Source organism: Ananas comosus, linkage group 13 (genome assembly GCF_001540865.1).
Source record: "Ananas comosus cultivar F153 linkage group 13, ASM154086v1, whole genome shotgun sequence".
Taxonomy (NCBI): Eukaryota; Viridiplantae; Streptophyta; class Magnoliopsida; order Poales; family Bromeliaceae; genus Ananas; species Ananas comosus.
The window spans coordinates 2,839,761-2,852,281 of NC_033633.1; the positions used below are offsets into that span (position 1 = coordinate 2,839,761).

The 12,521-nt window shown below is 34.1% G+C and overlaps 1 protein-coding gene across 1 annotated transcript; it reads left to right on the forward strand.

The window, feature by feature from the left end:
• LOC109719041 (mini zinc finger protein 1-like) lies at positions 492-1,719 on the forward strand. Its single transcript, XM_020245535.1, has one exon. The coding sequence runs from the start codon at positions 594-596 to the stop codon at positions 894-896; it is 303 nt and encodes a 100-aa protein (XP_020101124.1). The 5' UTR covers positions 492-593; the 3' UTR covers positions 897-1,719.

A 12,521-nucleotide genomic window follows, 5' to 3' on the forward strand; every position in this document is an offset into this window, starting at 1 on the left:
GGCGAAGGTGAGGCGGCGGAGGCAGGCAAGGGCATGTGTGTGGGCATGGATAGAGAGGTGGTTGAGGGCGAAGCGGTGCAGTCGAGAATGAGGAAGAAAAAAGATTTCAGGAGTATTTTGGATATAAAAAATAAAATATAAACGGAATTCTAACGATGAGAATGAAAGTGAACATTTTTATTTTTTAAGATGGCAAATTGTAGATTTTTTAATAACAAAAAAAATAAAAAACGGATATTGATAGCGAGGTTTTTCGTAATTTAGCTAAAACGAAATAATCCAAAAGGAAAAAAGCAATTGTTACACCTTGTATTTTATTCATTCATTCATCTTTGACAAAACCAAAACTCCAAAAAAAAAGAAAAAAAAAGAAAGAAAAACAAGAAACAACATCATTATTCAACAGTAGCCACAACCCACCCTTCCCCCACCATTCCTGTATAAATCCAACCCAAAAGACGTGAAAGAGATGGAACCCCCCCCTCCCCCACTCCTCGTCCTCCTCTTTTTAATTCCCTTCTCTCTCTCTCTCTCTCTCTCTCTCTCTCTCTCTCGATCTCGAACCCTAAATTCTCAAAAGAAAAGAGAAAATTATGGGTCCGAAGCAGGAGCCCAAGAAGCCTCACTCCAACGGCTCGGCGGCGGCGGCGCGGAAGGCGGAGAAGGTGGTGCGGTACCGGGAGTGCCGGCGGAACCACGCGGCGAGCATCGGCGGGTACGCGGTGGACGGCTGCCGCGAGTTCATGGCCGCCGGCGAGGAGGGCACCCCCGCCGCCCTCCGCTGCGCCGCCTGCAGCTGCCACCGCAGCTTCCACAAGCGCGAGGTCGACCCCCCGCCTGACGCCGCCACCCCCTGCGACTGCTCCTCCGTCTCCACCCATTCCCGCCGATCGTGATCATGCATCATTCTCATCGCCGGCCCACATGACTTAATCCTACGTCCCTCGATCCCCGCCCCTCTCTGTCTACGTATACCTACGTACGTGCGCGTCTATACATACATATACATATATATTTGTACATGCATGCAGGGAGTGGAGCTAATTAAGAAGTGTACCTACATGCTTCTGCACTGCTTAATTTGTTTTCAATGATAGTGCATCGGAATCGACGATCGATACTGTTAAATATAATTTAAAGTTTAAATTATGTAATATATTTTTGTTTTCAAATTAGAGTGTTGATCTTGGTTTAAAAGGCATGATCGTGTTGCTTTCTATGAAATTAAAGACTCTTATTTAATCTCTAAAAATTGGAAAATTTGGCTCTAGATTATTCTAGCATTCTACAGTATCGTATCTAATAATATCGTTCGTCGATTCGCATGCGCTTTTCGAAAATGAAGATAAAATACAAATTAAGATCTCTGTATTTCCAAAAGTGCTTCAACTCAACTCCTCGAATGCATATAATATTATGTGTGGTTAGTTATCAATTGTTCATGAGTGGGGATTAATTTATGCGTGCTTAATTTTTCTCTCTTTAATTTACAAACTATATATATATATATATATACTACTTGATCTAATTTACATATGGATTGATGTAATATGGTAGTATTTGTGTGTGTGGATTTGTGAGGGGTTTGATGTATATTGCTTTTATATATTTATTTGTTTTCTGATTTTTTATTTTTCTGGGGGAATTTAAGTAATTGGATTGTGTACGTTGTTTCAACTTACAAATTTAATGAAAATCTTATGTACTTGCTATGTTATATATAGGATGGCTATTGACAATTTACTTTTAAAATGTGCATGTATATAGTTTAGTGGCTACAAATTAAACTTTCCATTTTGTATCGATTTGATGATTAAAAAAATTGGGTTGTTTATAGATCTGTGTGAAGATCACGAGATTAATTTAATATATATGTGTGTGTGTGTGAGAGAGAGAGAGATGACACCACTTCTAGTATTAAATGCAGTTGAGTATTAAATTACCTTATCTTGTTATCAAACAATGTGCACTTATAGTTTTTTTTTCCTTTCTTTTTGAGTGCGAAGTGTTAGATTTTTCTAATTTAGATCTAGAGTAATTAAATCTCCATTCGTGTTAGTTCAATGTTTAATTCATGAATTTTAGCTATAAAAAATAATGAGTAGACTCTTAGGAGACCACCCAAAACCTTATTTACAATAATGGATTGCGAGCTAATTAATAAATAAATCCTACAATATCATGCATATATATTTTGTGATTTACAATTTTTTCGTTTTGTTTTCTTTATTTGGATTAATTTAGATTAAAATTTCCCTTGTTATCTCCATTAACATTTCTTTAATCAATCACTGCTTGTTAAGTTCACCTTTCCAAATTTTTTTCCTTCATACTCAGCAAATGTTTTTTTTTTTTTTTTTTTCAAAGCCAATCTATGCAAGATATGGACTTTCTAGTTTTAACTTTTGACATTTGCACCATTATCTCTTTTTTTATTTCTATTTTTCCAAAATCATCATCATTTTACTGTTTCTCTATGATGTGGAGTGCTATACATTGTGATGACTTTTTTGGGAACACATTTGACAATGAAAATGGCACATTTATTTTTTTTGGCCTTTTTTTAAAGTTTTCACAGCAATATGTTTTGGCTTATGAAATGAAAGAGATTAATTATAAGTACCTATCTACACCATGCATGATTACCAAGGGACCTACTAATGATCACTCCTTCACAGTAAAGTAGTACAAAGTAAATAGGATCATTATATTATTCTCGATTCTCATGTTGTAACATCTATATTAATTATGCAATCATGAACACCAAAGTTTAATTTGCTCTCAAAAAAAAAAGAAAAAAGAAACCAACCATAAGAGACATCCATTTCCTAAAGAAGTAGGCAAAACTAATTATAGAAAAAAGAATGAATATGGTTATGGTCATGTACGTTAATTAGGTAAAAACGTACGAAATAATTTCTCGAAAAAGAACGTACAAAATATGCCTGAACTATGGACCACTTGGGTTTCGCTATCCAACCTTTTAAAATTTTAATTTACTATCTAATATTTCAATTTGTTTGATTTAAGTGAGTCAGCGGCACTTTGATTTTAAAATTTGACTGCGTCGTTTATCTTTACCAGTTTAGTTAATATATTTCATACAATTCACAAAACTATAAGTTCATTAATTAAAGTAAGTAATTAACTAGTTTAAACTTTGGAGTCAAATTACTGTTGATCACTGAGTCAAATCAAATAAATTGAAATGGTAGATAGTAAAATTAAAATTTTGAAAGATTGAGTAGCTAATTTCAAATGGTCCATAAATATATAGTTCGGGTTAGTTCCGTACATTAACATGTTGGAGAGTGACAAATATTTAGTAATTTCATTGGCTAGATAGATATTCCTTGAACTAGCTAGGAGTAGTCTTATTAAAAATAAAATAAAAAAAATCTGATCACTAATGTGCTCTTGGTGTATGAGTTCATTTCATATTCAATACAATAAAAGTTGGCACATATAAAACAAATTTCGAATGTCTATTTGATTCTAAATCTGTTTCACTGTTCATGTTATAAATTATCACTCCTTTTATATAAAGATTGATCATGAACACGCAACTGAAATAGAGACTTCAGCTATATATTTTTCTATATTACTGTGTTTGCTTCATCTGAGCTGGACTCGACTAAGTAGCATGATGCGAGAGATGTACACCTACCGATCGATCGATGCGGCACGCAATTAATTTGGCAACGGAACAATTGTATTGCGTTGGGATATCTAGTTGTTGGCACTGTTTTGTGGTCACTGGTGACAAAAACCAAACAAGCAACTGTCCCATGTGGCCTCCTTTCAATAGCACTCAATGTGTGGAGATTGGAGAAAGCATGAATTATGAGTTTTTATGGCTTTTTTTTTTCACTTTTGAATTCCACATTAAAAAGAAAAAACTATGTTCCTAGCTACTTAATTCCTAACTGCTAGCTAGATAAGAAACAGCTTTGTTAACGGTTACTACTCTCTTTTCTTCTATGTCACAAATATATGTATATGTGTGTGTGTGTGTGTGTGTGTGTGTGTGTGTACTTGTAGTAATAAGTAATATATAGTAGGTAAGTGTAGTCGTGAGACGAGTAGTTTCGTGATAGTCAATTTTGAAGCTTAAGTTCTCACTATGGAGAGAGAGATCTAGAGAGAGAGAGAGAGAGAGGATTTAGGATTAGTTTATGAGCATTTTAAGGAAGCAAAAAGATGCAGCATCATCAGGAGATTTCATTGTCGGAGAATCCTAAAATATTGTGATCGATCCAAAAGATTCATAAGACAAATATATAGCTTTCCAAATCTCTATCATCATCACCCGAGTCATTTAAAAATTTAGGGCAAGAGCTTGCAAGGGGCCAAGAAATTGAATCTAGCTCACCTACCATATATATATATATGCTTGGCTACAAGACTCATGAGATCATGTCACGAGGGTATCTCTCACACCACCAAGAAGCTAGAGCATGGACCATTACAATTAAGTCATTGGGTTGGCAAATTCATTGATGCCCCTAAGACAAAGCATGCATGAATATCATCTCGCTAAAAACTATTCCTAGGTTGTCACCGACGCATGTACTCTTTCTTTTTTTTTTTTCTCTGAGAGAGATAGATAGCACGCTATCCGCTTTGTTTATTTCATTTAGAAATAAACTTTGCTGGAAATGTGAATCAATTAGGATTCGAACTTGAGATCTCAGGTACCAACCAGGCCACCAAGCCCTTTGCCACTTGCTCTAGAGACAGTCGGTCACGTACTCTTATTAATTATATCAATTTAACGCTAACATACTATCAGAGTTAATTAGTCTTAAACACCGTCAGTTTAATGAAATCGTTAGTTCAATTCTCCCCATCAGCAATGCATTGGCTAGTTAAATATCTATATATCGGTCATATTTTTCTCCGATCTCTCCTGTCAAGATATATATGTATTGTGGTCCTCATATCCACCATGCACATAGCTGTTTCCTATTAGATCGATTTAGTAGGTACATGACAAAAATTGATGAATAGCAATCTCTCTCTCTCTCTCTCTCTCTCTCTCTCTACAACCCATGTCAAAAAAACAGCAAAGTTAAGGCTGTAACAACTAGCTAACAATGGCTAGGTTTCTAATTAATAAGTCCAACCCCATGTAAATTTTGGATGAATTAATTATAGAATAGAAAGAAGAAAAGATTTTTTTTAAAAAAAAAAAAAACAAAAGAAACCAATCCTTAGTTTGTACGAACAGGATAAAACTTAAGTGGGGAGCTCTCCACAACGCGTAAAGCAACATATTTTCTTACCGAGCGATGTTAACCCCTACAATCCAAACGAATCCTATCGTGGCCTTAATTTTCATCTATAGTCTTGTCAATTTCTTTTTTTTTTTCTTTTACTAAAATTTGAAATTATATAACTCTTATATGGATGTTTCTAATCCTGCAACTCCCTTTGGTTTGCAAACTAATTAGTATTCATTTTAATCTTATATTACTCCTAATTATGATCATTTTCACCGCGGTGAGTCTGAAATGAATTTCAAATCTACGAAGAACATCTAAAGTTAATTTTTTTTTAAGATATGTACAAAAGCTACCACGCGACAGTAGATCAGAAGCTTCCCTATGAAAAGTCATCGGGGACCTCCCTACACAAGTTTTTTCCTCCATGGACATGTACTAGAGGAGCTAAGATACAAGAGAAGTAGGTAAGAGAAAGGGACCTGAAAGAGACATGGTAATTAGCTATAAATAAAAGAGAGTAGAGAGATGAGATGAGATGAGATGAGATGAGATTTGAAGCATTGAGCTACAATTGTGGCTTTTGAATTGGGACTAGGGCCCCCATGTCACACCACCAGTGGGCATGACCTAACTAGATGAGAATTATTACCTACATCTAGTGTATAAATGTATGAGATACACTACACCACTAAAATATATAGGGCCGTTCAAATTTTGTGTAACGATACGTGCAATAGTTTTTCATGCGTGCTGCTGCACGCGGGGCCGTAGAAAATTGCTCCAAAATGCTCTGATAGAGGTTTTTATTAGGTTTTAGAATTAAAATCTAATTCACATAATATATTCTATGATATTCATATGGCCTACATACAAAAAAAAAAAAAAAAGAGGGAAAAATTCCATGAATTTTGAATGTTGACCTCGTATGTATCAATCAATGGTCCTTAATTTATAATTGTTAAGATTTCGTGTTGCACTCTCCAAAATGCTAGGATAGAGGTTTCAAAAATAAAATCCAACTCATTGACTATGTTCTATGATTTTCAAATGTCCTACGTACATATTAAGAATCATAAATTTTGAATAATTAATAGCTTGCAGATCAAATAATGCCTTTTTTTTCTCTACTGTGGATTGGAAATTCTACTTAATAAGGACTGCTTGATTGTTTAGTAAATTAGTTTTTCGATATTGTAGATCGTGTGTGTGTGTGTGTATATATAGAGTTAGGCTGATATACTATCGATAGTACGGAGACCTTCGTGCTACCAAGTTATTTTCAATTATACGACTTTCAAATCGCCGATCGGCTCCGTTAGATTTGATCTACACTATTAAAAATATTTGAAAACTAAATTTCATAATTTTTCGACATCATTTACCTATCAAACGAGTAGTCTAAAAATAAATGGCTGAAAATAAAAATCTCATAAAAAATAATGATAAAATACTTGAATTTAAGATCAAAGATATTCATCTTACTCTAAATAGTGAAAAGAATTTTCTATAAAAAATTCATCAAATTTGGATTATTTTACACCGTTAAATTCACAAACACATCACACCGACCATTAAAATTATTAATTTTGAGATCTTTTGATCACTAACCAAATGGTGTTGAAAAATTATGAAATTTAGTTTTCAAATACTTTATTTAGTGTAGATCAAGTCTAACGGAGCCGATTGTCGATTTGGATGCCGCACCATTGAAAACAACTTGATAGCACGGAGGCCTCCGTACTACCGATAATATACCAACCTATCTCATATAGATTAAATTTGGATCAAAAGATATAGTATGCTAGGAGTTAAGTGTGGTGCATGAGGCGCAAACGGGTGCACCGGGTGTAGGCAATAATGTCTTGTGGCTCGGGCCAAAAAAAACCCATGTGGCTGGTCCCCGGCCCGCGCCCGCCATGCACATGATCAAATGATCCGTTTACAATGTGCCCGTGCCCGTGCCCGTGCCCGTGAGCACATTTTTAGGTGGGTTATGAGTGTGGACACCACATGTGGGACTAGTCACGCTCGAGTGATGGACGTACTAACAAATTAAAAATTATAATTATAATATCTTAAAATTTTCACATTTGTTGGTTAATTTGCGGATTATTCGCGAATTATTCGTGAATTATTGAAAATCCGAATTAAACGATCCATTTACGAATTTTTACCAAAGAAAATGAATTATTCGCGAATTTTTGGAGTAGCCGAATAATTCGCGAATTATTAAAAATTTGAATAAAAAACTTATAATTTTTATATTTAAATATAGATTATCTTATATTTTATATTTTATACCGAATTCGTTTTTCAAGCCGAATATTTCAACGAATTTAAAAATTAGAAAACGAATTTTATACGTCCTATACTCGTTCCGAATTTTTGCTGAATCTGAATTAACTAAGTATGGTTTCACATCAAATATATGTATATTTAACAATAAAATCATCATGTATGACTGCTCTAAAATTTATAGAATCTAGGCATCAAAACAGCCATATATTAGATGTCGTCGGTTCTATGTGTGATATCCAAATTATTCCACATCGGATTATTAGTAATAATAACTGGATTTAAGCATTTTGTATTGATGGTTTTAGTCCAACGAGTTATTATTGCTAGTGGGTCGGATCATTACGTTTGGTATCAGAGCCGGTTCACTAACTTAAAGTGTAAAGTGGCCCTCATATCGCCTAGTAATTTTGAGCTGTGTGTGTTTGTGCTAACAAGGGCGTCTCTAAGCAGGTGAAGTATGTAACACCCCAAAAGAAAGTCCCAAATCGGATTGGAAAGCGGTTCTAATTGGGAATATATGAGAGCTCCAACTTTGGATTGGAAGTTGGAATTCTGATTGGAAATATATGAGAGCTCGCACCCTAATAATAATAACTGAGTTTAAACATTTTAGGTGCCCCACGAGTTATTGATATATATGTAGAGTGTAGTGAAAACACTATTTATTTACTACTAGAAAATTAAAGAGTATTCCTATGTCATCGAATCTTTTTCTTCATATTGTTACACAAAACTGTGCAGTGCAAAGATACAATGATATACTCACAAAAAAACTAGATTTCTTACATTAAACTTGCTTATCATAGATACAAATCTATCCTCATTGCAAATACAAATGTATGCTCATCAGAAATACATAAAGCTGCAGCAAAAAGAAGTACATAACATGTAGCTGCTCACAACTTCACAACATATATATCCTTATCATAGATACAAACAGGCAATGAGGAGTGCAATTGCAAGTGAAAAGAAATGCAATTTCACTAATGAACATCACAGATACATAGATAATTATAGTACACATGCATCATTCTGTATTGTTCATGGAACCATGCATGCTTCAGTAGTCACAAATTGTTCATTCTAAATGTGGAACCATGCTCCATTTAGCGAAATGTTACCAATATTATCAGATTCATTCAAAGTATTCAAAAAGCAGCACTAGTTACTTAAAGTACCCAAAAAGCAATCAAAAATTACATCCATTCAGAGTATATATCCCAAAAATATAAATGAAAATTTCTTTTTAAACATCTCCACTGATTTAGTAGGCCTCCCATTTCATCAATTGCACTCATGGCTTGACTTTCTTAGTACTCTCAGGCTGGGTTTGGTTTGGGTATAAGTAAGAACTGCTTATTTCAGGAATAGGTACAAGTTCAGATATAAGCATGAATTAGATTAATTTTGCATTTAGATGAAAATTGGGTTGTTCTTAGGAATAAGATAAATAATGTTTGAATGGTTAAATTAGAACAAGAAGAATAAGAGTTATAATTTGAAATTAAAATTATATTCTCTAATTAATTAACATCAAAATATTACTTAAAAATAAATAATAAATAAATTATTAATAATAAATTATAAATAATAAAATAATAATATCGATTATCTAATTATTAATAATTATTATTAAATAATTATTATTAATAATTATTAACAAATAATTATAAATTATAAATAATAAATTAATAGTAATATCGATTATCTAATTATTAGTAATAATTATTAATTAATAATAATATCGATTATCTAATTATTAAGAATAATAATTATTAATAATTTNTAATAAATTAATAATAATTATTATCTAATTATTAATAATTAATTCTAAATAATTAATTAATTAATTATTTTATTATCTAAGCAATAAATAATAATTTAAATATATTAATTAGATTAATTAATAATTTACTATCATTAAAATTAAATTTAAACTTTAATTAACCTTGTTCTCATCCGGGAACAAGTTTGTTCCAGAAAAAATGTGGAATATCAGTTCCAGCCTTATACCAGCTTATTTCAGGAACCTGAAAACTACTGTTCCCGGACACCAAATGCAGCGTTTGGGAACAAAAGGGGGAATAAGGGCTTATTCCCCTTCTTGTTCCCGAACCAAACGCTACCTGAGACTCCTAATTCTCCAGATATTTGATTTGCTCTCCCTTTTGATGTTAGTCTATTTTCTTTGCCCTTGTACTTTCAATAACGATGTAACACTTAAAAAATTCTACATTAGATGGGAAAGGAATTCTAATTGGGAATATAAGAGACTACGCACCCTAGTTAACTGGACGTAAGCATTTTGAGTCAATGGTTTGAGCTCAATAAATTATTATTGTTAGGAGGCCGGATCGTTACATTTGGCATCAAAGCCGAATGCCAGTCAAAAGTATTAAAGCTAAGTACTATGCGGGACAAAGTACTGCGTCATGGGTTTAGTGGGAGCCACATCTTGAATCCATAGGAACCATATCTAGAATTAGAGTTTGTAACGCTCCAATAGTCCCAAGTCTCGCGCTCTAGTAATAATACCTAGGCTTAAGCATATTGAATCGATGATTTAGGTCCAACAAATTATTATTACTAGCAGGTCGGTGCTAGCAGGTCGAATCATTACACAATATTCGTCAAGGGTTTTATTTTTAACATTCTTTCCATTGCTAGCACTTGCTTGAGATGGTGTTTCAGGTTGACACAATAATGTAGCAGTTTGTTGTTTCATTATTTCCTTTTCGGTTTTTTTTTTTTTTTTTTTAAGTGTAACTTTTAGAGACCAGTGCAAATCCCATGATGAAAAATTTTATGAGCACCGCTTCTGTGGTGAGACTATCAAATTACTTGTCCATCACGTGGATGCCCCAATTTTAAAGCGATAAGAACGGTGGATTTGAGAGTCTCGCGATGGAATGGTTCTTCATAGTGGGTAACAAAATGGTAACATTTAAGTGGTGACTCCCAGATTTGTGCTAGTTGTGGGTCCATTGGGTGCAATGAGAATGACTCTGTAATTGTTTGATTTGGTCTCCTATTTTGGTTTATCAACTCTCGAGTTCCCTTTTAGGATTGGATGAGTCACTTCTCAGAAGGAACATAAAATGTTGGAAAGGAAAAGGATTTCTTGTGGTCTTGGCTCAAAGCTTCATCATCCAATCTTGTTGGAACCTACTTATTCACATTGTCTCACATCAAATACCTCTCGTGTCGAGATCTGTTTGGTTCATCTATTTTAGACACTGGAATCGGAATGGGAGTCTCTGATTTTGATAGTTGTTGTTATTTTATAGGAAGCATATTACAATTTTCATTCCTCTCCGAAATGAAAATGTTTCAATTCATTTATGGTTCAATCTGATTTTAAATTCTAATACTCATTGGATTGTGTACTATGTATTGAACAAATCGCGTACCTATTCTCACGTCCTAACAACACCTAAATGTTACTCGACTAATCGTTGCAACTTCGATTTGGGACCGTTGGTCGAAACTGCCGATATTTTTTGCATTTGTCCCACTTCAATTGCACCGTCCATCGGAATAATCTTAAGTTCGATACTCTCGCGTGTTTATTTTGTTGCTTTTTCATTGTCGAGATTATATAGATTCTATTGGTAAAATTCAGTTCTATTTAAAGGGTTTTAGAACAATGGTAACGAGCACTTTGCCTTCTTTTCCTTTTTCTTTTTGTAATTTTATGTTCTCTCAGGTTGCTTGGATCCGGAACACTTCAAAAACTTCAAACTTGTCGAGAGGAAGCAACTAAGGGCCTGTTTGTTTTCTTTGAAGTTCTTCGTGGAGTGGAAGTGGCCACTTCGTAGAAAGTCACAATATCCCAGTTTCGGAGTAGTTCCTAAAATTTGCAAGTTGGTGGGTTCTGTATAAAATTTAGGACAAACTTTAAATATCATTCCTGTGGTTTCACTCTTTCTCATTTTAATACCCTGTAGTTTAAAGTGTATCAAGTTAGTATCCTGTGGTTTCGCATTTTCTCACTTTAGTATCCTATGGTTTAAAGTGTATCAAGTTACTATCATATGGTTTCGCACTTTCTGACTTTAATACCCTGCAGTTTAATATTTTATTAAAAAAAGAAAAAATCACAGAGTACTAAAATTTATGCACGGCCCATCTCAGCAAGCCCTCACTTCATGTACGGCGCGAAGTCGCGACTTCCTGTGAACAGCGAGTGTGGTCGAGTTCCGCGAAGTGATGGGCGCAATGGGCTCTAATTCACAGTTATCAAACTTGTCCAGAGTCATAATGTGGCTAAGTTCTGATCTGACTTCAATCTCGGCTCTTTTTTATCTAGACATCATAATATTCGAATGAATACATTTCACGTCTGGTCCTTAAACTTTAATTTGCAGTAATTTTTTATTTATATTTTCAGAATTATTGAATTAAGTCGTACAATTTAATTTAGTTGACTAAAATATTGATAAATTGATGTGACGATAATTAAAATGCTATATCACTTTTGCAATTGTGGAGCGCAGAGTAAAAGCGACTAATTTATACAAGACAACCTATGTTATTAATAGTGCTCATTCAGCATTTTTTTTCTCCCCCTCTTCCAGTGGACTCTGTATGTAATGTAGAGATGCAAACGAGGTGGATCGGGGGGCGGGAGGGGTCCTCTACCTCCCGCGCTGTTGTTTTATTGGGTCGAAGCGAATTTAAAATGGATTAGTTTTTATTTTATATTTTGCTCTCATTTACCGCTTTATTCGGATCGGATCAGAAAGGGAGCAGATTTTTAACGGATTGGGACGGATCAAAAGAAAAATAAGGTCTATCATCTCTCGTTTCATTTTCTTAACGAATCGGAGAGGATTTGGGACAGATTACCTTTTTCTATATTTTTGGCTTCTACTTACCATCCTATTCGGGGCAAATTGGACCAGGATGTCAGGGGTTAAATACTGGAAAATTTTATGAAGAACCCTCAACTGTAGACCGTTTTAACTTTGTTCTTGTTCGAGCGATATTTTCTGCTTT